This window comes from Gopherus flavomarginatus, chromosome 5, assembly GCF_025201925.1.
Source record: "Gopherus flavomarginatus isolate rGopFla2 chromosome 5, rGopFla2.mat.asm, whole genome shotgun sequence".
NCBI classification, from domain to species: Eukaryota; Metazoa; Chordata; order Testudines; family Testudinidae; genus Gopherus; species Gopherus flavomarginatus.
The window spans coordinates 157,538,029-157,563,090 of NC_066621.1; the positions used below are offsets into that span (position 1 = coordinate 157,538,029).

Consider the following 25,062-nt stretch of genomic DNA (forward strand, 5'->3'; position numbering starts at 1 on the left):
AGTCCTTGCCCAACTGCTGGAATTCAACAGACATACTCCTAGCCACAAAATGGGCCATTACAGAGTTTTGAGATGTTAAATCCCTGTCTCGTGTTCAACCACGGGCTTTACTTCCCACACCCCCATGCAGAACATGACAGTAACTCAACTCATTACCTAACATTCTCCACAAAATCCCATGGATTTCCAAGGACATTGAGGCTCCTAAGTCAGTTAGGTATTGCAATGCTGAGCGAGAGCAAAGACTAAATGCCTTTATAAATCTGGGTCTAAGTCACTTTATATGGATAATGGCAATTCCTGCATTCCTACCAGAAGTGACAAGGAAGCAGAAAGGGCTGAATTTTGAGGAAAGATTAGAAGAGTTAATATGTACACATTTGGTAAGTATTGTTGAAGGAGGAAAATAGAACAGTCTACAAATATCCAAAAGATCATTGCTGCCTAGATCCTTTCTCAGATGTTACTCTGTAGAGATAAGCCCTGTGGTGATTATCCAGTAATCAGACCAACATGTGAACACTCCAGCAGCCCATGGTACAGTGAATGTTATACATGCAACTCCAGCGAAGGAAGCTTCTGTCTTATAGAGCAAACCTAGCTCCTGTTTAGAAAACATGACCTATGAAGAAAGGTTTAAAAAACTTAGAAAAGAAGGCTGAAGGGGAAACGTGATCATAGTCTTCAAAAATCTTAATAGTTGTTTTAAAGAGGATGCTGATCAATTGTTCTCTGTGCCTACTGAAGAAAGGACAAGGAGTAATCAGCTTAATCTGTAGCAAAGTAGCTCAGACATTAGAAGCAAGTTCTCACTGTAAGGATAGTTAAGCACTGGAATAAGTTATCAAGGAGGGCTGTCGAATCCTTGCAATGGAAATTTTTAAGAACAGGCTAGACAAAAATCTGTCAGGGATGGTCTCTGTTTACTGGTACTGCCTCAGCATAAGGGGATGGACTAGAGGACACCTTGCGGTCCCTTCCAGCCTGACAGTGCTACGGTTCTACCTGCCTGAATGCAAGTGGAATAGCTAGTAGGCCTAAGGCAGCCTTGGTGGCACAAAGTGAGTGACTGACAAGGATGTCAGACAGTGATGGTCTCAGGAGTACATGTGCAGCATGGTAGAACATGTGACCTATGTAAGCCGATCAAAATGAAGAATCCGAAAAATTGGGGCTGAAAGAATGTGAAGAATTGAAACATGCCACCAGGAGTTTTTATTATTATGTATAGTGCTGAACAATCGGGGCCCCGTTGTGATAGACATTGTATACACATATAACTAAAAGACTGCACCCATATCTACGAGCGTACAGTCTAACCATTTTATTGAGTCTCTGAAAGGTTTGCTTAAAACGTGGTTAGGAGTTAGAATGCTAGTTCTGATTTGCATGCCGGATACCAGTATCAGTAATGCTGAGTTAAACTCTGTAAGAGCTCTCAATGCATCTGTCCGTGAGATTCCCATTTTGATGAATAAGAGTCATAGGGCTGAATTCCACATGCACCGCTTTGAAAATGTAGCCCTAAATCTTGTTATAATTACCCTTAACATCTTCTCTGCAGCACTCTTTTTGCTTAGCTCTCAAGGACAGCACCGTCTACTTGAGACAAGGTTTATTCATTATTATGTAAAGTTTCCTGACAGACTGCGAAGGTACACAGTGTATTATGCATTATTCAGGGAATATTAAACATCCCCGTGTCCTTTGTGTTTGTTTCCACTTTATGTTATGAGCATTTGATGTAGGTTGGAATTTAGCCGCGGGTGTAATCAGTGTTGAGTTCCAAGGGGTATGTGCTGCTTTCTTTCCCCTCCCATTCACCATGGCGTACAAGTGATGTGCAGTTTATCCAGCGTATTGCCCTAGTCACATTTAGCCTGGTTCATTCACTACATTTAAATTAAGGGTTGGTTTGAGCCATGAATAGAAGAGGTACATGTGGCATAACAACATATACAATACAAACGACATAAGGAGCAATTCTCAGAGTGGCATAAATGCTGAAGTATGCAAATATTTCCTTTGTAAGGTGTGTGATCGCAAAATAATGCATTCTGCAAAACTTGAATATATCAGATATTCGTGCTATGTTTGTGTTCATGGGGATCCAAATGGGGGAGAGAGAGAAGAGACTGAATGTCTGTTATGCAACGAGTGCCTTGGCTTTCCTAGTTCATTTCATTGGCTCTTATCGGTGATGTCGTAGTTAACACCAGCAGACATCTGTCAATTTGTAATTTTGTATTAAAGATGCTCATATTATCTTTTTAAGGATACAATATAATGTCACATTTTGTCATATAGTTATAATTATTTACTTATTGTGGTGGCCTAGGAATCCTACAAACACGTAGGCCCATTGCTACTTAGTTGACATTTTATTAATATTTGGTCTTTGAAGTTTGGATATTTCCATGCTCATGAATGTGGAAGGTTAATGCCACTTTCTGTACAGGGCTCGAACCTGTAAGCTGCTGAGCAAGCAGCCCTCATTCAGCACTTGTCTGTGGGACTGTTCACAAGCTTAAAATTAGATTACTAGATTTCAAGACCAAAAGGGACCACAGCAATGATCTAGTCTGACCACCTGGATAACACAGGTCAGAGAACTTCCCCAAAATTCCTACAGGAGATCTTTTAGAAAAACATCCAGTCTTGATTTAAAAATGGTCAATGATGGAGAATCCACCAAGACCCTTGGTAAATTATACCAATGGTTAATCACACTAACTGTCAAAAATGTACCTTATTTGCAGTCTGAATGTGTCTATCTTCAACTTCCAGCTATTGGTTTATGCTACACCTTGCTCTGCTTAAATTAAAATGGAATTAAACAATTAAATAATTGTTCCCCATGTCTCCCTCTAGTCAGAGATTTGCATGCCTTTGTAGTCCTTAGGTAGCCTAGAAGTAAGACATCAAGGAGAGCAGACATGTAATGTTCTCCTGTATCAGAGTGATATTTTAAATACCTTACCACAGAGGAAGAATGGCTATGCAGTGTGCACTCAAAGGTTTTTATGGTAAGCTTTGAATCAACAGTATAAACACTAACAATAACACATTTGTAGAACTGTCCACTTTGATGAACTACAGTTTGCACTTGTCTCATCCAGCCCTAAATTCTTTCCAGCCCTAAATCCCGCTCATTTTCCTCCTTTTCTACCACTCTGACAGTCATAAAGTCGACAGTTTTATGACTGTGCATGTGTTCGGTCCCTTCCTAGCAAGTGGAGACTGATTCAGATCAATTCCCTGTAATTCAAGACAACTTGATCTTTTCTGCAAAGTCCTGTGTGGTGGTGTTAATGCGGCAACAGCCTACAGAGACTAATTACAAACAAAGAACTGCATTGCCACATTTTGCTTAAATAAGTTACACATGCAGAGAAAGATGTTTCCGTATAACAGTTAATTTCAGTTTGGCCTTACTGGAATATATAATAAATCAATTTTGAGAGCGAAATTCCCTTTTTACCTATCTGGTCCAGGCACAGGAAAGGAATAATTAGAGTATGTCTCTCCATGGCTGCAGTTTAAAAGCAGCCTTTCTTCTGTAGTCATTTATCATAAACTGCTATGAAATTGTTGCTTTTGCTGCTGTACCCTGCCTCAGCTGCTTGTTTCTACTGACAGATCCCCACGAATGAACAGATCGTGTATTAATGGACTTCTGGGTACTGCTATGACATAAATAATCTTTCTCCTGCAGCAGCATACTGCGCGGCCCATTTCAAAGCTACCTTTTCAGTGGAGAGCATTGTAGTGAGAGGATGTATTTTAACAAGTGGAGTGCCATATACTGCACAGACACCATTTTTAATAAACAGCAGAACTTTGATCTTTTATAGGCAATACTGGTCCTCTTATGTATACTTTGTTTTAAATGGTTCCATCTCTGTCTCCTTCCAGCTTTTTCTAATTGACCACCATTGTTTTTATTCCCCCCTGCATTTCACAGGTGCATACTTTAACTCGTGAACAGTTCCACTGAAGCCTAAACGTTAGCAAGGTCAGAACCTTAGCATGAGGTTTTCCAAAGTGCTCAGCATTGGTCTAACTCAGTTCCCTCGGAAGCTAATGTAATACCTTCACTGTCTTCAATGGAGACAGAGAAAGCTAATGACCTCCCATCCTTTCTTTGGAACGTTCTTACATTTTGTTGGTTTCTCAACCTTATTTTTATCTGAGGTGGGTTTGTGCTGTATGTTTAATAATAGACCAGTCCTGCTTTCTTTTCCATGGAGGTAGATATAAACCTTCCAGTCAATGTTTTAATTTTGCTTTTCACATCATTTGCTGGCATCAAATGTGATGCTTTAGCAGCGTATTTCCCCAACTATTTCAGTATACTCTTTTTTGACAGTTTTGAATTACAAATCTGAAAAGGGGGGGGATGTTTTTAATAAACATGAGGTTCTATAATAGCAAGTTTGTAATAATTAATGACATCAATGCACCTGCCAAGCAGAATCAGTTGAGTAGAACATCTCATTATAATAGCATAGCACCTGCAGAGTTCCTTTGGGATGTATAGTAAATATTTAATGATTTGTTCTTGATAGCCTGGAGAGAATGCCTGTAATAAGCCAGTGTATCTTCAGGTAATATTGAAGTATCCAACAACTTTGCTCCCCAAAATGCACAAGCTTTGAGTTGTTTGGGTCATTAATAAACCACGTAGAGCATGAAGGAAATAATGTGGCATTCAGTGTTTGTTAAACTTTCTCTCTAATTAGCAACAGAGTCCGGTGGCACCTTATAGACTGTTAGTCTATAGCTGTTAGTGTATAAGGTGCCACAGGACTCTCTGTCACTTTTTACAGATCCAGACTGACTCCTCTGATATCTTTTCTAATTAGGTTTTTCATCTCTTGGTCAAGTGCATTGAAAATGACAGTTTATTGATTTAGATGTTGAAAATCCTGTACACTCTATGAAGTGTAAATATATACAACTCCTTATTTGCTTCATATTGACGTTTCATTGTTCTTTTCAATCCATCCACCTTTCTGAGGTGACCAGGGCTGTTAATAATTGTGGAATCTGCTCCTGTGCAGTGCTGAGTGTCCTCAACTCCTGTTGACTTGTGGTGTAATTCTACTGTGAAGTGTGACATCCTGGGGTCATGTAATTGTCTCTCAATGATTTCCATGTCAAATGTGCTCATTGTGCAACTAAAAGACATTTCCTTCTAACTGCCAACTCTGCAAACTCAGTCTGAGCTCTGAGAGTCTGAGCTCTGAGAGTCAAGGTGATTCCCTTCTTACTCAGCGACAAAGTGGGAAAGCACTGGGAGCCATACTGCACTGTGTTACTCCTGTACTTTCTCATTATCTTCAGTTCTGCCCCAGGTGACACGTGGGCAACCTCATTGCCGTGAATGGGGATGCAGAGGGGCACCTGGTTAGGCCTGAAGGAGCAATGCTCTTGACGAGGAGAAATGGACCTCAGCTCACTCTGCCGTGGCTGAGCGCTCTGCAAGCAGAAAAGAAGAAAGAAGAGCTGACCTAAAAGAGGGCATCCCTTTCCTCAAAAATGTTCATGTTTTTTAATAAAGGTTTCATCCTGAAGCAGGGACGAAGCGTTAAAAAGGCAAAATATTCACGGAAAGGGATTTCAGGAAAAACTCCATTTCAGGAGACCAGAAACAGATATTTTCAGCTGCCCTCAGGTGCATTACCTCCAGACCACCCCCCCAGCTCCAGGAGCTGCAGGGGCATTATCCATGCTCTGGAGCTTAGGGGGAAGTGGGAAGGCAGAGCACCTGGTTTTGTTCCACTCCATTCCCTGGAGCTAGGAGTGAGGCAGGGAAACTCTCCTCTGTTTTGCAGAATGTTTGATCATGTCTGTAATAGATTCGGCAGAACATTTCTCTCTATGAAATTGGCACTTTCCAAGAAAACTGAGTTTCATCAGAAAATTTCCAAGCAATTCTAGGCGAAAGCACTTACTTCTGTCACTGCAGTTGGCTGGTGTGATTCTAAATACACATTGGGAGCAGATCTACCAGGCACAAAGGTGCCTTCATACATAGTCTCTTTTCAGGATACAGCCACACTGTGAATGGCCATCAAGGATTATAAATACCCACAAATTTGGCACCTCTTGAGTGCATCAGATGAACAGTAGATTTGTAAGAGGACACATTTTAAACATTCTTAAACCTAATTGATTCTCTCAGTTGAATCTAGAAAAAGGCCAGAATTCCAAAGGTATCTAGGTGCCTAAAGATGCAAAGAGGTGCTAGTGGGATTTTTAAAAGCATCTACACGCCTATCTTCAGTTTTAGGCAACTAATTTCTTTTAAAACTCTGACCCTTAGTGCCTTGCATTAGGCCTCTTTCCCAGATGTGTTAGAAATTTTTTGAGATGAAAAACTGAAAATGCTTGGTTGCTTTCATGTTACTCTGAAAGACCTGGAGTTATGTGATGTTTGATAGGAGCAGATATGCTACAACAAAGAATGCAATGAGGAGTTTGATGCATAGGAAAGGCAGGTGAGAATGGAAATAATTTATTTGCCCGCAGATTACACTGAGCAGGAATTGTGGTTTTAAGGCCAGTTATCTCTGCAACCTCAAGTAAGTGATCCACTAGTTATAAAAATGGGGCCTTTATGTGTTAGCTGGCATACGAACGACTTTGTGTTCTCATCTAGAGCCAATCAAGCAAATGATGAAATGTTCTGCAGACCCCTGTGCGCCATTTCCAGAATGAAAGGGTGGCTCCAATCTTTCCATGATTCTTCTGATTTCAGGCTGGACAACAGCGTTGGTGGGAACAGGAGATCACGGTAAACGGAAACATTCAGAAAGGAGAGTTAATTACATACAACCTGACTGAGCTGATCAAGCCAGAGGCCTATGAAGTCCGCCTAACTCCCATCACCAGATTTGGGGAGGGAGATTCAACCATTCGTGTCATCAAATATAGTGGTAAGGAGATGTTATGGTAATAGGAGACATATTGGAATATGGGTCACGCAGCTTAATGTAACTTGTAATGTGCAGTTAAGAGCAAACTTTAGTTGCTGTCACTGTAAGCTGCATAATCATGCTCAAAGCACAATTATCAATGGTTTGATGCCAAACTGACGAAATATATCTAGTGGGGTCTTGCAGGGGTCTGTTCTGGGTCCAGTAGTGTTCAATATTTTCATTAACACCTTGGATAATGGAATGCAGAGGATATTTTTAAAATTTGCAGATGTCACTAACCAGGGAGGGGTTGCTAGCACTTAGAAGGACAGGGATTAGAATTCAAAATGATCTTGACAAATTGGTGAATTGGTCTGAAATAAACAAGGTGAAATTCAATAAAGACACATGCAAAGTACTACACTTAGGAAGAAAAAAATCAAATGCACAAATTCAAAATGGTGAACTAGGCAGTAGTACGGCTAAAAAGGGTCTGGGGTTATAATGGATCACAAACTGAATATGAATCAACAGTGTGATGCCGTTGTGGAAAAAGTAATATCATCTGGGGTATATTAAGAGGAGTGTTGTAGGTAAGACACAGGAGGTAACTGTCTTGCTCTGCTTGGCACTGGTGAGGCCTCAGCTGGAGCATTGTAACCAATCCTAGGTGCCACACTTTGGGAAAGGTGTGGTCAAATTAGAGAGTTTCCAAAGGAGAGCAACAAAAACAACAAAAGGTTTGGAAAGCCTGACCTGTGAGGAAAAGCTTAAACAAACAAACAAAAAACTGGTCATGTTTAGTCCTGAGAAAAGAAGACTGGGGGAAACCTGGTAACAGTCTTCAAATATTTTAAAGGCTGTGATAAAGAGGATGGTGATCAGTTGTTTTCCATGTCCGTGGAGGGTAGGACAAGTACTGATCAGCTAAATCTGCATCAAGGGAGATTTGTGTTAGATACTATGAAAAGCTTTCTGACTGTAAGGATAGTTAAGCACTGGAATAGGCTTCCAAAGGAGGTTGTGGAATCCCTGTCATGAGAAGATTTTAAGAACAGGTTGGACAAACATCTGACAGGGATGGCCTCGGTTTCCTCAGTCCTGCCTCAGTGCAGGGGACTGGACAATGACCTTTCAAAGTCCTGTCCAGTCTTACATTTCTAGGACACTATGAAATTGAACAAATTATGTCTAAGGCCCCAATCTATGTCTAAGGCCACAGATTGTCACAGTCAGACCCTTGTGCCTGCGTGAAGCACAAGGAAATTCCACAGTCTCATGTTTTTTTTTCCATTCCAAAATGGAAGAAAGCCCCCAAAAAATTGAAATTTCTCCTGAAACACAATTCAGAAAAAAACATTGTGAGTAGATTAAAACATTTTGTTTGTTAGGATACTTTGTTCCATTTTCAACATTTTAAAACTTTTTTTAAATATAAAAACAATGAAGTTCATTTCAAAAAGTTGTTTCAAAACAAAATTTAAACATTCCTTTCGGAAAATGTCAAAACACTTCATTTTGAAACTTTTTCTAAACAAAATTTTTTCAAATTTGATACTTTTTAAAACATTTCAGTTTTGATGAAAACAGCTTCTTTTTCGCACAAAATGTTTCAACCACAAAATTCTGACGAGCTCTAGTTGAGGACAAGTGCAAGAGTCTTCCCATGATGACCCCCAGATGCCATGTGGGCACAGAAGTCTGTCCACATGGATCTAGTCGGGTTTTGGTTGCTGTAGCCTTTGTTTTACAGAAATCTCCAAATATTTCCTACATTTGACTCCTAGAGCTGCACAAGTACCTTAGTTTTTGTGAATATTTGCTTAATGAATTGAATTCTCTTTTCCTGTTTGTTTCCATTTTGTGTTCACATTCTGTAAAGATCATAATGAAAGGACCACATGCCCACGTGGGGTATTTCTACTGAAGTCAATGAAGCTGGGGCAAAATAATACCAGCTGAAGACCTGGCCCAATGACTGGAAGAATTTTTAACTGAAAAAAATGACATAAATTTAAGCACATATTGGAGAATCTTTGTAGCAAGGGAATTGTAAAGTTTGGAAATGCAAGTGTTGGCATTAGAAACCTGATTCTGTGGTACCCTTGTCCAAAGAGGAAACAGACGGCATGTGACGTGTTGAGTCAAAACTAAGCAACATAATCCCTAGACACTCTGGCAGCTAGCTAGCACAATGACCAGTGCTATATAAAAACTTGAGAGAGCTTAATTTTGAACAACAGCTATAATAGATGGCTCGGAGGCAATCTGCAGACTAAGAATTACTCCCAGAAATTATTTGTCAAATAATTTTCAATAATGAAAAGAACTGAGGAAACTGTAAGCAGCTTGTGCGCAATTCATGAAAAGAAAAATAGGCTACATTTATCAAATAAATTATTCATGATCAATTATTAGCTCTGCCATGCTCAATCCCAGTGCAAATAATTTATTTTGGTGTGTTAATATCAACAAAAAAAAATGAGATGAGACAACCAAAAATATTGATTCCACAAGCACATATTTCTACTTTCCATTCCTGACAGTTCTTCTACACACAAGGTGAGCCTTGCAGAAAGTAGTTGTCAGAGCAATGTATTTGTGTCCAAACGTATGAACTAACCAAAGCAGGTGCTTAGGTCACTTAGGTCTCCTGAGTCCCAGGCTAGCAGCTTAACTCCTGGATCAGCCTTCCTCTTCCTGACAGATGCAAAGAGCAGCATCCAACTTATGGGTAGTTTGGTTAACTCATCTCTCCTTTGGCTCATCTGGCAGTGCTTGTGGCCTGTGGAGCACAAGAGGTTGTTTCAAGTATTAGCTGTGGCAGTGTGCTAGAGGCATACACACTCACACACCCCTCAAGGTCGCTTGCTGAATTCAGAATTTTGCTGACTTATTAAGTCAACTGAAGTGTCTAGCCCTGCATTGGTAGAAACACCTCCTTCCTGCCACAGAAAGGGCATGTTTCTGCTCGAGGGAACTTTGTTCTCAGATCTGTCACTGATAGAGATTTAAATGAAATAAACACACATTTCAAATATGCTGATCAGGTACCTGCTGCAAAATCAAACCACCCAGCAGAAAACAAGCAGTTTGCATTATATGCAAGATGGGTACCTTAGTTTTGGAGTGTGGTTCAGCGCTATTGATGCTGCTACCTGCAACTTTGCAGTTTTAAAGATCATGAATAGGCTGCAAATCAACAGGATAAATCTCAAGCTGCTTTCCTTTAAAGTAGAATCGAGATAGTTAGCCTTCATGCACTTCAAACATGGGGTGCGTCTGAGCATCATTATCATAACAGTTGTCTCAGCACACCTATTATAAAGCTTTATTTTCAAGGTGTTATAGGTTCAGCCTTAAAATAATGAGATCTCACACATGTATCCCAGCGTAGAGTTATATATTTATAACCTCAAAATGCTTGATTCCTAGAGATGTTGTTAACAGGCTGACAGGATGCATTTCACAGCAGCAAGTCCACATAAATGTAGATGGTAAACCGTAAATATTTGTCCAGGAATTAAAATAAAAGCAGAGGGAACGTGGCTAGAAAGGACAATTACGGTAACTATTTGCAAACCATTTTTCACTGCAAATGTTTGTTCTTTGGGCATCTGGCCAAGCAGTGAAGCATTGGGATCGTAAGATTTTCAATATACTTTTAATCAAATGTGTGTTGAGTTGCGTTCTGTCTCCAAGAGGAACTTATCCTGGATTCCAGCAGTGCCAGCCTATGTTTCTCACATCATCTCTTATGACATTTCTCATTGAAACATACTGTAGGTTTAATTCTCACACTAATAGATTAGTATTCCATTGTGAGCTCTATTATTGGTAACCTACATCTCTTAGTATATTACATATTTATCATCAGGCTAATTATATTTTTACTCACTTTTTATTTTATCCCGGATAAAATGCAGATCAGACTCATTCTAATTAGAGATGCTAGAGCTGTTTGCTGCATCTTTCTTTGAACGGAGCTGAACCCTACAAGTGTACAGAAGGAGAATTGACGGGCAGGGCACAACTTAAATCCTACTTTGAGGGCTTAAGTTGGGTTTACATCAAGGGTAGGCAACCTATGGCACTTGTGCCAAAGGCGGCATGCTGATTTTCAGTGGCACTCACACTGCTGGGTCCTGGCCACCGGTCCAGGGGGCTCTGCATTTTAATTTAATTTTAAATGAAGCATCTCAAACATTTTAAAAACCTTATTTACTTTGCATACAACAATAATTTAGTTATATGTTATAGACCTGTAGAAAGAGACCGTCTAAAAATGTTCAAATGTATCACTGGCACACGAAACCTTAAATTAGAGTGGATAAATGAAGACCCGGCACATCACTTCTGAAAGGTTGCCGATCTGGTTTAGATAGTGCATCATTAGAACATAAGAATGGCCATACTGGGTCAGACCAAAGGTCCATCTAGCCCAGTATCCTGTCTTCCAAAAGTAGCCAATGCCAGGTGCCCCAGAAGGAATGAACAGAACAGGTAATCATCAAGTGATCCATCCCCTGTATAGTCTGTGTGTTGGCTCCACATGGAGCCAATTTCGCCCTTTAAGAGTTGTTGGAACATTTTCAAGAATCAACAATCAATTTTCATCATGTCTTTTGCTTCTATGGCCTCATGAGTTATAGAAATTGATTTCCTCTCAGTGCTTCTGGCAGAGGTTGCAGAGTTCTGGCTACCAGCAAAGAGTTAAAATATGAAATTCTAGTTTCATAAAAATTGAAAGACATGCATGAAAAAAATAAATCCAGTTTGCGCACACAGTATGTTGTTTCAGAGGCAGAGTAACTATAATTCTGTGGTTTCGCACTGGTTAAAAAGCGGTCTGTGAACTACAGAAAAGTAAAAAACAGAACAGACTGATTTTAAGTGCACCGTTTACTGGGACTAGGGCCTGGATCCTACAAGAGTCCAATAGCCCTCAGTTCCCATTGACTGAAACCGGGACCCTGCTGGGTTAGTGCACCAACTTTCCTTCCTTCCTCCTAAATCCATACCCTATCCTAGGTTACAAGTGCAAATTACCTTGGTAGCTTGACCCCGTAAATCCCCATTTTCAAAGCTTTTCAATATATCGCCCAAATTTTGATTGAAGCATCTGATTTATCTTTAAATAGGTATGCTTGACTTAGGCTAGAATAAAGGTTTTTTAAGAGATTTTTAGTAAATTGGGGATTGAAGTGCCAAATCTTCAACTAATGCAAGTAGACATACCACCACTGGCTTGTCTTCACTACAGGGATAATTCAACCTAAGTTACGCCACTCCAGCTAAGTGAGTAATGTAGGTGGAGTCGACATAGCTTAGGTAAGTTTACCCCGGTGTCTCCACTGCACTGAATCGACAGGAGATGCTCTCCAGTCGACTTCCCTTACTCAGAGAGCTGGAGTACCGAGGTCGACCAGAGAGCACTCTGCTGTCAATTTAGTTGGTCTTCACTAGACCTGCTAAATCAATCCCTGTTACAGCAATTGCAACAGTGTCGATCTCCCCGTAATGAAGACCAGCCCTTAGTGAAGCTATGCAGGAGATCTAGCCCAAAGAGTATTTTATGCTAAGTATTCATAATTTTCCTGGGTTTTCAAAATATTCCCATTCAAAATAATGCAGTTCATCATAAAATTTCCACCCAGTTTCTCAGCTGCTTTGTAACTCCCAAATCCACACATTTGTACAGGTCTGCAGGAAATGAAGTATAACATAATTTTTACAGATGAAATTTCCTCATTATGAGTTGGATCTCTGGCCTTGAAAGCTGGCACCATCAGTGAATTTACCATTGAAAGCTATCCCCATCAGCAAGTTCATTGCCGAACAACTGGAATAACTGTATGGAAATATATTGAGATTAATATTTTTCATGTTTATATCTGTTGATGTGGCATTTCTTGTTGTCTTTTACCATTTAAAATATTAAACAGTGAAAATCTGCATTTCACTTACAAATGCACAAGATGTGTCACAGTTCTTCGTGGCTATAACGAATGCATTGGAATCTGAATGTATTCCAGTGACTTCTTTATTTACTATCAAGTAGTATGAAGTTAATCTAATATTGGAGTGTTCCAGAGCACAGCACAGCGTGAATGAAACCAGCAACTGCAGATTAACATTTACATTGCTCAGATACAAACACATGCAACTTTCAATGAGCTTATCTGTTAGGAGCTGTTTGAATGAATGTCTGAAATGTGGAAACTGTATAATTAGGAAAATCTCAGTAAAATGTTTTCCTAACACACACTTTTGGGCGTAGACGAAAAAGGGAAAACACACTAGTATCTGAATACTATCAATCTAAAGTGTGTACACATGCTTGGTTTTCTACCTTCTCTCCACTGTGGCATGAAGAAAGGAGAAATCAGCATAGTATGAATGACATCATGACTACAGTCAGCTAACGCTTGACGAATCACTTATTAGATGCATATATTATTCTGCAAGAGAACATTCAGTGCACCAAGTAAACAGAATCACATCTATTTAAATAGCACTAATCAACTGTGTAGGCTAGTGCAGTACAAATATGTCTTATAGTAACAATTTTATCATCATTTCACATAAATCCATGTAGGCTGGTATGGTAAAGGCAGCTATAAAATCTCTGAATGTTCAGTTACTCCATTTCAAATCTGAACACACACTTTCCTTATAGATCTTCCTATATTAAAAAAAAAATCTTAAACAGCAAACTGAGCTGCTTCTTACCACTCCAAAAGCAATGGGCAGTATTTCTTCACAGTCTATAGACTGGGACTCTTGATACACCTGTGCAGAAGAGGAATGGTCTGCCATATGAAGTTGTCAATTACTACTACAACACTTAACATTTTCATAGGCTAAATGTTAATTTAAAAAAAAAATAACGACTTTTCTGTAGGTTAGAAAAGTATATCACTATTACACACCTTGATCCTGAGGTCAGATCAGACCCCAGATGGGTACAAAGATCCAGCCTCATTGATCCAGTTGCAGGATAGGGACCTTATATAAAAAGATTAGAGAGCAGCACTACAGCACAAAACTAAGGCCATTTTGGGGATGCGCAAACAGAAAATTCCAGGACACGGGTGTGTGTTTAAAACAGCATGTTAAGTTAGGTGTCACAATTATTAGGCCAGATCATCACCCAGCCCTGGTTTCTTTTGTGTCTCTTAGCTTAATTGGCTTAATATTTCCATTCTCCTTTTGTTTGTGTTTCCTATTTAGATTGCATGTTCTTTGGAGCAAGGGCTCTCTCTAACCATGTGTATGTGTATTGCCTAATATTATCAGTTTCTCATCTTGATTGGGGCCTTTATGCACTATTGTAATAAGAGCCGATCAGGAAATTTTCAACAAACCATTTTTTCACTGAAAAATGCCAATTTGTCACAAAAAAAACAACCACCACCTTTTTGCAGAACAGGATCCATTTCAATTAATATCCCTACTGGAAAAGTTTTGGGGTAAAATCTCATTTCCACATTTTCAAATTGGGAAGTTCTGAAGGTTTGAGTTGAAACAACTTTTCATTTTAAAAATTTAGTAAATTTAGACTAAAACATGTTTAAAAAAAAAGAGAGAGAGAGAAGTCTGAATCAAAACCAAACATTTTGATTGACCTGAACCAAAACTTTAAGATTTTTGTTTGCAAAAATTTTGAAGATTTAGACTTTTTGTCCCAGTTTTGGATGGACATTTTTTCCGATATCTCAAAAAATTTCATAGGATGGGGAAGTTGTTTCCCACTAAGCTTAATTATCATACCAATAATAAAAAATATAATCAGACAGCTGAAAATATAGTATATTTAAGCTTAGCTATTGATGTACAAAACTGTTTGTTTTTTTAATGAGATGTCTAAGAACAGCCATACTGGGTCAGACCAATGGTGCATCTAGCCAGTAAACTGTCTTCTGAGAGTAGCCAATGCCATGTGCGTCAGAGGGAATGAGCAGAACAGGGCAATTAATTGAGCATGGGGTTGCATCCCTGACCCTCATGGGCTAGTAGCCATTGATGGACCTGTTCTCCTGAACTTATCCCGTTCTGTTTTGAGAACTCAATTATACTTTTAGTCTTCACAACATCCCCTGGCAATGAGTGTAATTGTATGTGTTTTTTGGACTAGCACATAAGGGCACCTCAATTGTTCCTTAATCAAGTTTTCAATTTTGGAAGAATTTGTGGTAAATTTAAGTAGGTTTTTAGATAGGTTTTATAATGAGAGAGAATCACCCATTGAATGTGAAAGGGATTTTTTTTTTTTACTAAGAATAAAAGATAAGAGCATAACTGAGCTCTCTGCCAAGGTTTGTGTGGTGTAATCTACATGGACAAGGATTACCAGAAATAAAGTCTCAAAATGAAAGTGTGGTTTATGCCCCACGTGCCTGAGGTAAAAAGCTAACAAAACAGACAAAGTGGACCCAGCAGAGTCCAATAGCTTTATAACAATTCTTTCTGTTCTGAGAACGCTTTCTGTATAAAACAGATCAGCTAGAATCAGGATGAACTGACTAGAATCTCAAATTCATAGAATATTAGGGTAGGAAGAGACCTCAGAAGGACATCTAGTCCAATCCTCTGCTCAAAGCAGGACCAACACCAGCAAAATCATCCCAGCCAGGGCTTTGTCAAGCTGGGCCCTAAAAACCTCTAAAGGTGGAGATTCCACCACCTCCCTAGGGAACCCATTCCAGTGCTTCACCATCCTCCTAGGGAAATAGTTTTTCCTAATATCCAACCTAGACCTCCCCCACTGCAACTTGAGACCATTGCTTCTTTGTCTGTCATCTGCCATCACTGAGAACGGCCTAGCTCCATCCTCTTTGTAACCCCCCCTTCAGGTAGTTGAAGGCTGCTATCAAATCCCCCCTCATTCTTCTCTTCCGCAGACCAAATAAGCCCAGTTCCCTCAGCCTCTCCTCGTAAGTCATGTGCCCCAGCCCCCTAATCATTTTCATTGCCCTCTGCTGGGCTCCCTCCAGCTTGTCCACATGCCTTCTGTAGTGCAGAGACTAAAACTGGATGCAGTACTCCAGGTGTGACCTCACCAGTGCTGAACAGAGGAGAATAATCACTTCCCTCGATCTGCTGGCAATGCTCCTGCTAATACAGCCCAAAATGCCGTTGGCCTAGTTGGCAACAAGGGCACACTGCTGACTCGTATCCAGCTTCTCATCCACTCTAATCCCTAGGTCCTTTTCTGCAGAATTTCTGCTTAGCCAGTTGGTCCCCAGCCTGTACCAGTGCATGGGATTCTTCCTTCCTAAGTGCAGGACTCTGCACTTTTCCTTGTTGAACCTCTTCAGATTTCTTTTGACCCAATCCTCCAATTTGTCTAGGTCACTCTGGACCCTATCCCTACCCTCCAGCATATCTACCTCTTCCCCCAGCTTAGTGTCATCTGTGAACTTGCTGAAGGTGCAATTAATCCCATCATCCAGATAATTGATAAAGATATTGAACAAAACCATCCCCGTGACCCACCCCCGGGGCACTCTGCTTGATACCGGCTGCCAAATAGACATCGAGCTGTTGATCACTACCTGTTGAGCCTGATAATCCAACCAGCTTTCTATCCACCTTATAGTCCATTCATCCAGTCCATACTTCTTTAACTTGCTGGGAAAAAATACTGTGGGAGACTGTATCAAAAGCTTTGCTAAATTCAAGATATATCACATCCACCGCTTCCCGCATATCCACAGAACCAGTTATCTCATCATAGACGCAGTCAGGTTAGTCAGGCATGACTTGCCCTTGGTGAATCCATGCTGACTGTTCCTGATCACCTTCCTCTCCTCTAAGTGCTTCAAAATGGATTCCTTGAGGACCTGCTCTATGATTTTAATGGAGACTGAAGCGAGGCTGACCAGTCTGTAGTTCCCTGGGTTCTCTTTCTTCCCTTTTTTAAAGATGGGCACTGTATTTGCCTTTTTCCAATTGTCTGGGACCTGCCTCAATCACCACAAATTTTCAAAGATAATGGCCAGTGGCTCTGCAACCACATCAGCCAACTCCCTCAGCACCCTTGGATGCATTAGATCTGGACCCTAGACTTGTGTACGTCCAGCTTTTCTAAATAGTCCTTACCCTGTTCTTTCACCACTGAGGGCTGATCACCTCCTCCCCATACTGTGCTGCCCAGTGCAGCAGTCTAGGAGCTGCCCTTGTCTGTGAAGACAGAGGCAAAAAAGCATTGAGTACTTCAGCTTTTTCCACATCCTCTGTCAGCATGTTGCCTCCCCCATTCAGTGAGGGCCCCACACTTTCCCTGACCACCTTCTTGTTGCTAATATACCTGTAGAAACCCTTCTTGTTAACCTTCCCATCCCTTGCTAGCTACAACTCTAATTGTGCCTTGGCCTTCCTGATTTACACCCCTAAATGCTCTAGCAATATTTTATATTCCTCCCTAGTCATCTAGTGTCCCTAGTGTCCAAATTGCCACTTCTTGTAAGCTTCCTTTTTGAGTTTAAGCTCACAGATGATTTCACCGAAGAATGGATATAACTCTGAACTTTAAAGGTTTTCTAGACAGTTCAAACTCAACCTCAGGAATGTAGCCCTTCAGTCATCCATTAGTTTCCTTTCATGGCTAATTTTACGTACTACTTCTGGCTCACACAGCAACCTGACCTTTCAGAAATGAGACTTTGAGAATCATTTGCCCCTATTTTATAGCTCCTTGCTGCATTACTTAGGAAAGAACTTTTTTGCCAGTTCACCATGTGTAAATAAGTCCAGCCCAACCATAGCTTAATTGGTTATTCTGCTTTTGTCAATCAGTCTGAGCTGATGCTTGCTTGGCAGCCAGCCCTTTTCGGTCTGGTTGCTGTACTCTGAGCAGTCTGACTAGCGTGGCTCAAGGTGACCCATTAATGATAGTTTCTATAAAAGCTTCTCTGTACAATTACAAAGCAAGCTCACTAAATGCAGTTTCTAGCAATTTCAGCTAATTCTGAGTTCAACCACTCAAGAAGCACACAGAATGAATGTTTCTTGAAGAGTGAAAGGTAATTTTTTTCTTTTTAACAAATGCATGTGAGATTAGCTAATGGAAGTTAACAACGAAGTCCCTCTGGCAAATCACAGATCATTCTTTTAGGTAGAGTGAGCTAAAATGGCAGAGCTACTAAATGGAGGGGTTTTTTTAAATGTCAAGTTGAATCTGCAGCTAAGTATAACTCATGAGGGAAGGTCAGACGCAAAGTGTGTATGTCCATAAACAGAGCAGGTGACTAGTAGTATCAACACATGCAGCAATAATTGGGTAGAAGTCTGTTATTAACAAAGCCTTCATCTGCAGATCTACAGTACAGTAGGGTTACAGGGTTTCATCAAACGTCGTTTGGAGCCAGAATTAGATTGCAGAGTTTCTTTAGATAATTGTCCCTTTCTGATTCTGGGCCTAAACCACAATCCCTCATGATTACAGGAACAAGTCTCTGTTTCCTAAATAACCCGGCTGAAATCCTCTCCTGTGCGCGTGGCCAGGACATGGCCTATGCACCATCTAATTCCCACTTCAGCCTTGTTTTGAGGTCTTCAGTGATGCACAGGCATGGTGCTGACCCTCTCAGCAGGGGTGAATTTCATCCCTACTCCATTAAAAATCCGACATTGCGGAATTGTCAAATTATAGATGGGAAAAGGCATATGGATCCAAAGGCGTTCCAAGCAATTACACACCAGATCTTGAATCACACAACCAAGTTTATCTACCATTCTCTGAGACTTAAAATCACTGTGCCTTATCATCCTACTTTGGATCTGTGGGGATTAGCAGAGTAATTACTGTAATATTTTATAAAATTACTGCCTTAACCTTCCAAGTTTATAATCCTTCTCTGATATGCATATATTGTACCTGGAAGATCATAGAGAGGACACTGGGATCATGCATTTCAGAACTGTGTTTTATTAATATTGTGGCCAATAGCTGTCAATTCTTTATTGTTTTAAAGGTAAGTATATCATGTAACTAGTGAACAGTGATATACCTAGAAGTGTCGTGTACTGGTTTTTAGAACAGAATACTTTATTTATATTACTTCATCTTTGACTACAAAGAAATTCTGTATGTTCCCCCTGCTATTGTTTGAAAGTCAGATGGGTGCTTTTGAGAATGCTACAAGTTCTGTTTCCCAACGTGTTTTTCTGACATAAAACTTCACTTAAATACGGGCACAACTGAAATTTCTCTAAGGAGGGGGCCCAGAGCTCTCAGCCCTCCCCAGCCCCACACTCTTCCCTCATGCTGCCTCATGCTGCCTCTGCATCAAAAACGCATGCTGTCCTCTCTGCACCCACAGCTCCACACTCTCCTCCTGCTGTCCCACACCCAGCCTTACACTCTTTCCACCCCCATCCCCAAGGTCTGCCCCCTGCACCCAGCCCTGCAGTCTCCCTGCCCCACACTTGACCCCATGGTCTCACATTGAGAGATGGTCAGGCTGACAGCATCCCCAGGAGGGGCCGGGCAGTTCTGGGAGCCCTTGACCACATCCTCCATCTGCGTCTCCACTTCCCTAGGAAGCATCAAAAGCCCAGATCCAATATTCCGAACCCTCCTGGAGGCTGGGATGCCCAGTGCCCCCTGCTCCACTCCTCCCGGAGGCTGGGGGTGCCTGTTGCCCATGGCACTTAAAGCACTGCAAAGTGTGTGGGGGCGCACACAGGGTTGCAATACCAGCCCTGGCTGCCCCTCCGTCATGCCTGCCGGGAAGGGGCTCTGCTGCTGTGCCACCCAGCTCTGGTCAGCAGCCGGGGGGAGCCTGACACCCCCCACCCCGCTGTGCACTCTGCTTTAAAGAAACCTGAACCAGTGTAAGATGGGAAGTGTGATTTAGGCTGTTGACATTTAACATGGCACCATTTTTAAACACATGAGAATGGATTCATGACAGGTGAAATTCCCTGTAATCCAGTGTACTGCTAGGACCCCACATTCAGGGATGAACAGAGTCTAACCTGAACCCTCTGCTTGTTCAGTTTTACCCATTTTCTGTCATGTGTTCGCTTCAGCAATAGGACATCAGCCTGCTGTTAGCTGGACAGCAGCTTTCTTCCTTAAAATAGGTGTGAAGGTCTAGGTCTGATACCTGACTGTGCGCGCTGGGGAGGAGCATGCTCATCCCGGGAAAGAAGGGCTGTCTCCCATTACTCCCTGCCGATGTCTTTAGATAGTTAAAGAGCAAGACGGTGGCTGTGGTGCTGACCCTCGCCGTATGCGATCATCAGTGTTCTTAGACGGCCCCCGGGGGAAGATGTAGGATGAGTAGAGAACTGCTTTTAAAAAGGCTTTCAAATGACACTAAATGTGTTCTTTTCTGTCTTTCTTCCAGCTCCCGTCAATCCTCACTTAAGTAAGTATCTTTATCCTTTGCTGCACTTCATCATTGGAAGAATTAGCTTTGCATTAATTGTTGCTTCATGATTATGCAATAAATGGGCAGCATTTCATTTTCAGCTATAGTCCATGGATTCCATAAGGTCCATTTTAAGTCTGTCACATAGGACTGCACTCGCTTGCGGTTGGAGACTGGAACTTTTTTTAATTTCCAGTTGCTAAACAGACAGTACTCAGGTCAAGAGAAGATTACAGCTGCTGGACGTACCCCTTCCCCTGTGTCTGAAACCAATGAATAATCCCTAAGGAAAATGTGCATATGCTTTCAAAGGTCCTCCAAATGGTCCTTGATTAACAAAGAAAGGAGAAAGTGAATGTAAATGAGTGGGTGAAGCTATGGATTCCTCAGTGTAGTTTGCAGCAATACATAAATACTTGAGTATGTGGCTCCACATGCTAACTTCCTGCGTTTGCAAAATTAGGCTAATAATCTTGAAAGAAAAGACACTCTTCTAAGATTATTAAAACTTCCTCTTCTGTTGGACCAGAAACACCATCGTATTTGTCATGATGTTTTCACAGTTCTGATTCTGGTCAGAACCTCATCTACATATACCTACCTCCAGGACTGATAAGAGAGAGAAGCTATTGCTCCATGCCATAGTGGTTACTTGCTTTGCTATGGGAATATGTACACTTGCCCTAAGGAAGGGCAAACTGGTTCAAATAAAATAAGAACCCACCAGACCTATCACCGGAGAGTGAACCTGAATCATTACTGAAGTTCTGTAAATTACTGTATTGAACATAAGAATGCCTATTTTGGGTCAGACCAATGGTCCATCTAGACCAATCTCTTCCAACAGTGCTCAGGGGCCAGATGCTTCAGAGGGAAAAAACAAAACAGAGCAATTTATTGAGTGATCCATCCCATGGTCCAGTCCCAGCTTCAGGCAGTCAGAGGTTTAGTAATACCTAAAGCATAGGGTAGCATCCCTGACCATCTTGGCTAATAGCCATTGATGGACCTATCCTCTGTGAATATATAAAATTATTTTTTGAACCCAGTTATACTTTTGTTGGTTAACCTTTCCTTTATGTTCATTCTCATCTTCACACACCTCTGAGTTCAGATGTGTTGTAAAAACTCAAGAAAAGTTGTTTTCAACGAGCTGGAGGAGATAAGGTGGAAGGCACAGTGAATATCATAGAATCATAGAAGATTAGGGTTGGAAAAGACTCCAGGAGGTAATCTAGTCCAACTCTTTGCTCAAAGCAGAACCAACCCCAACTAAATCATCCCAGCCAGGGCTTTGTCAAGCGGGACCTTAAAAATCTCTAATGCTGGAGATTCCATCACCTCCCTAGGTAACCCATTCCAGTGCTTCACCACCCTCCCAATGAAATAGTTTTTCCTAATATCCATCCTAGACCTCCCCCATTGCAACTTGAGACCATTGCTCCTTATTCTGTCATCTGCCACCACTGAGAACAGTCTAGCTCCATCCTCTTTGTAACCCCCCTTCAGGTAGTTGAAGGCTGCTATCAAATCCCCCCTCACTCTTCTCTTCTGGAGACTAAATAAGCACCGTTCCCTCAGCCTCTCCTCATAAGTCGTGTGCCCCAGCCCCCTAATCATTTTCGATGTCCTCCACTAGACTCTCCAATTTGTCCACATCCTTTCTGTAGTGGGGTGCCCAAAACTGGACTCACTACTCCAGGCATGGCGTCACCAGTGCTGAATAGAGGGGAATAGTCACTTCCCTCAATCTGCTGGCAGTGCTCCTACTAATACAGCCCATTATACCATTAGCCTTCTTAGCAATAAGGGCACACTGTTGACTCATATCCAGCTTCTCATCCACTGTAATCCCCAACTCCTTTTCTGCAGAACTGCTGCTTAGCCATTCAGTCTCCAGTCTGAGACTGAAGTGCATGGGATTCTTCCATCCTAAATCCAGGACTCTGCACTTTTCCTTGTTGAACCTCATCAGATTTCTTTTGGCCCAATCCTCCAATTTGTCTAGGTCACTCTGGACCTTATCCCTACCCTCCAGAGTATCTACCTCTCCCCCAGCTTAGTGTCATGCGTGAATTTGCTGAGGGTGTAATCCACCCCATCATCCAGATCATTAATGAATCAGCCCTAGGACCTTCCATTGGGGCACTCCGCTTGATACCGGCTGACAACTAGACATTGAGCCATTGATCACTACCTGTTGAATCCAACGATCTATCCAGTTTTCTATCCACCTTGTAGTCTATTAATCCAATCCCTATTTCTTTAACTTGCTGGCAAGAATACTGTGGGAGACCATATCAAAAATTTTGCTAAAGTCACGGTATGTCATGACCACCGCTTTCCTCATATCCACCGAGCCAGTTATCTCCTCATGAATGAATCCAATATCTATGTATACTGTGGTGTTGTAGCCATTTTGGTCCCAGAATATTAGAGAGACAAGGTGGGTGAGGTGATATCTTTTATTGGACCAATTTCAGTTGGTGAGGGAGTCAAGCATTTTAGCTTACACAGAGCTCTTCTTCAGGTCTGAGAAATCTAGCTGTAACACTGAGTCTCTTTAGTGAATATCTCGTTATTTGTATCTGTGATTTTGAAAAAACTATGATCATTTATTGGATGAGATGCTCAAATAGCTGAAAGCAGAGCTTTCTTGCTGTTTCTCATAAGAACATAAGAATGGCCGTACTGGATCAGACCAAAAGTCCACCTAGCTAAGTATCCTGTCTACTGACAGTGGCCAATTCCAGGTGCCCCAGAGGGAGTGAACCCAACAGGCAATGGTCAAGTGATGTCTCTCCTTCCATCCATCTCCACCCTCTGACAAACAGAGGCTAAAAACACCATTCCTTACCCCTCCTGGCTAATATCCATTAATGGACTTAACCTCCATGAATTTATCCAGTTCTCTTTTAAATGCTGTTATAGTCCTAGCCTTCATAACCTCTTCAGGCAAGGAATTCCACAAGTTGACTGTGCACTGTGTGAAGAAGAACTTCCTTTTATTTGTTTTAAACCTGCTATCCATTAATTTCATTTGGTGGCCCCTATTTCTTGTATTATAGGAACAAGTAAATAACTTTTCCTTATTTACTTTCTCTACATCACTCATGATTTTATATACCTCTATCATATCTCCCCTTAGTCTCCTCTTTTCCAAGCTGAAAAGTCCTAGCCTGTTTAATTTCTCCTCATATGGGACCCGTTCCAAACCCCTAATCATTTTAGTTGCCCTTCTCTGAAACTTTTCTAATGTCAGTATATCTTTTTTGAGATGAGGAGACCACATCTGTACTCAGTATTTAAGATGTGGGCGTACCATGGATTTATGTCAGGGCAATAAAATACTCTTCGTCTTATTTTCTGTCCCCGTTTTAATGATTCCTAACATCCTGTTTGCTTTTTTGACCGCCGCTGCACACTGCGTGGAAATCTTCAGAAAACTATCCACGATGACTCCAAGATCTTTTTCCTGATTTGTTGTAGCTAAATTAGCCCCCATCATATTGTATATATAGTTGGGATTATTTCTTCCAGTGTGCATTACTTTACATTCATCCACATTAAATTTCATTTGCTATTTTGTTTCCCAATCACTTAGTTTTGTGAGATCTTTTTGAAGTTCTTCACAGTCTGCTTTGGTCTTAACTATCCTGAGCAGTTTAGAATCATCTGCAAACTTTGCCACCTCACTTTTAAACCCCTTTCTCCAGATCATTTATGAATAAGTTGAATAGGATTGGTCTGAGGGCTGACCCTTGGGGGATACCACTTGTTACCCCTCTCCATTCTGAGAATTTACCATTTATTTCTACCCTTTTTTCCCTGTCTTTTAACCAGTTCTCAATCCATGAAAGAACCTTCCCTCTTATCCCATGACAACTTAATTTACGTAAGAGTCTTTGGTGAGGGACCTTGTCAAAGGCTTTCTGGAACTCTAAGTACACTATATCCACTGGATCCCCCTTGTCCACATGTTTGTTGACCCCTTCAAAGAACTCTAATAGATTAGTAAGACACGATTTCTCTTTAAAGAAACCACGCTGACTTTTACCCAACAATTTATGTTCTTCTATGTGTCTGACAATTTTATTCTTTACTATTGTCTCAACTAATTTGCCCAGTACTGACATTAGACTTAGTGGCCTGTAATTGCTGGGATCGCCTCTAGAGCCCTTTTTAAATATTTGCATTACATTAGCTATCTTCCAGTCACTGGGTGCAGAAGCCAATTTAAAGGACAGGTTACAAACCATAGTTAATATTTCCGCAATTTCACATTTGAGTTCTTTCAGAACTCTTGAGTGAACAGCATCTGGTCCCAGTGACTTGTTACTGTTAAGTTTATCAATTAATTCCAAAACCTCCTCTGGTGACACCTCAATCTGTGACAGTTCCTCAAATTTGTCACCTACAAAAGCTGACTCAGGTTTGGGAATCTCCCTAACATCCTCAGCCGTGAAGACTGAAGCAGAGAATCCATTTAGTTTCTGGGCAATGACCTTTTCGTCTTTAAGTGCTCCTTTTGTATCTCGATCGCCAGGGACGCCACTGGCTGTTTAGCAGGCTTCCTGCTTCTGAGGTACTTAAAAAACATTTTGTGATGACCTTTCGAGTTTTTGGCTAGGCTTTCTTCAAACTCCTCTTTGGCTTTTCTTATTACATTTTTACATTTAATTAGGCAGTGTTTATGTTCCTTTCTATTTACCTCACTAGGATTTGACTTCCACTTTTTAAAAGATGCCTTTTTATCT

At 41.1% G+C, this 25,062-nt stretch overlaps 1 protein-coding gene across 2 annotated transcripts in view; it reads left to right on the plus strand.

Moving 5' to 3' along the window:
* MDGA2 (MAM domain containing glycosylphosphatidylinositol anchor 2) overlaps positions 1-25,062 on the plus strand; it is a 661,668-nt gene that overhangs the window by 605,994 nt on the left and 30,612 nt on the right. For both annotated transcript variants that reach the window (XM_050954596.1, XM_050954598.1), the window contains exons 11-12: positions 6,764-6,941; positions 20,282-20,302. In XM_050954596.1, the coding sequence (XP_050810553.1) occupies positions 6,764-6,941; positions 20,282-20,302 (199 nt within the window). The remainder of the gene's footprint in view (positions 1-6,763; positions 6,942-20,281; positions 20,303-25,062) is intronic.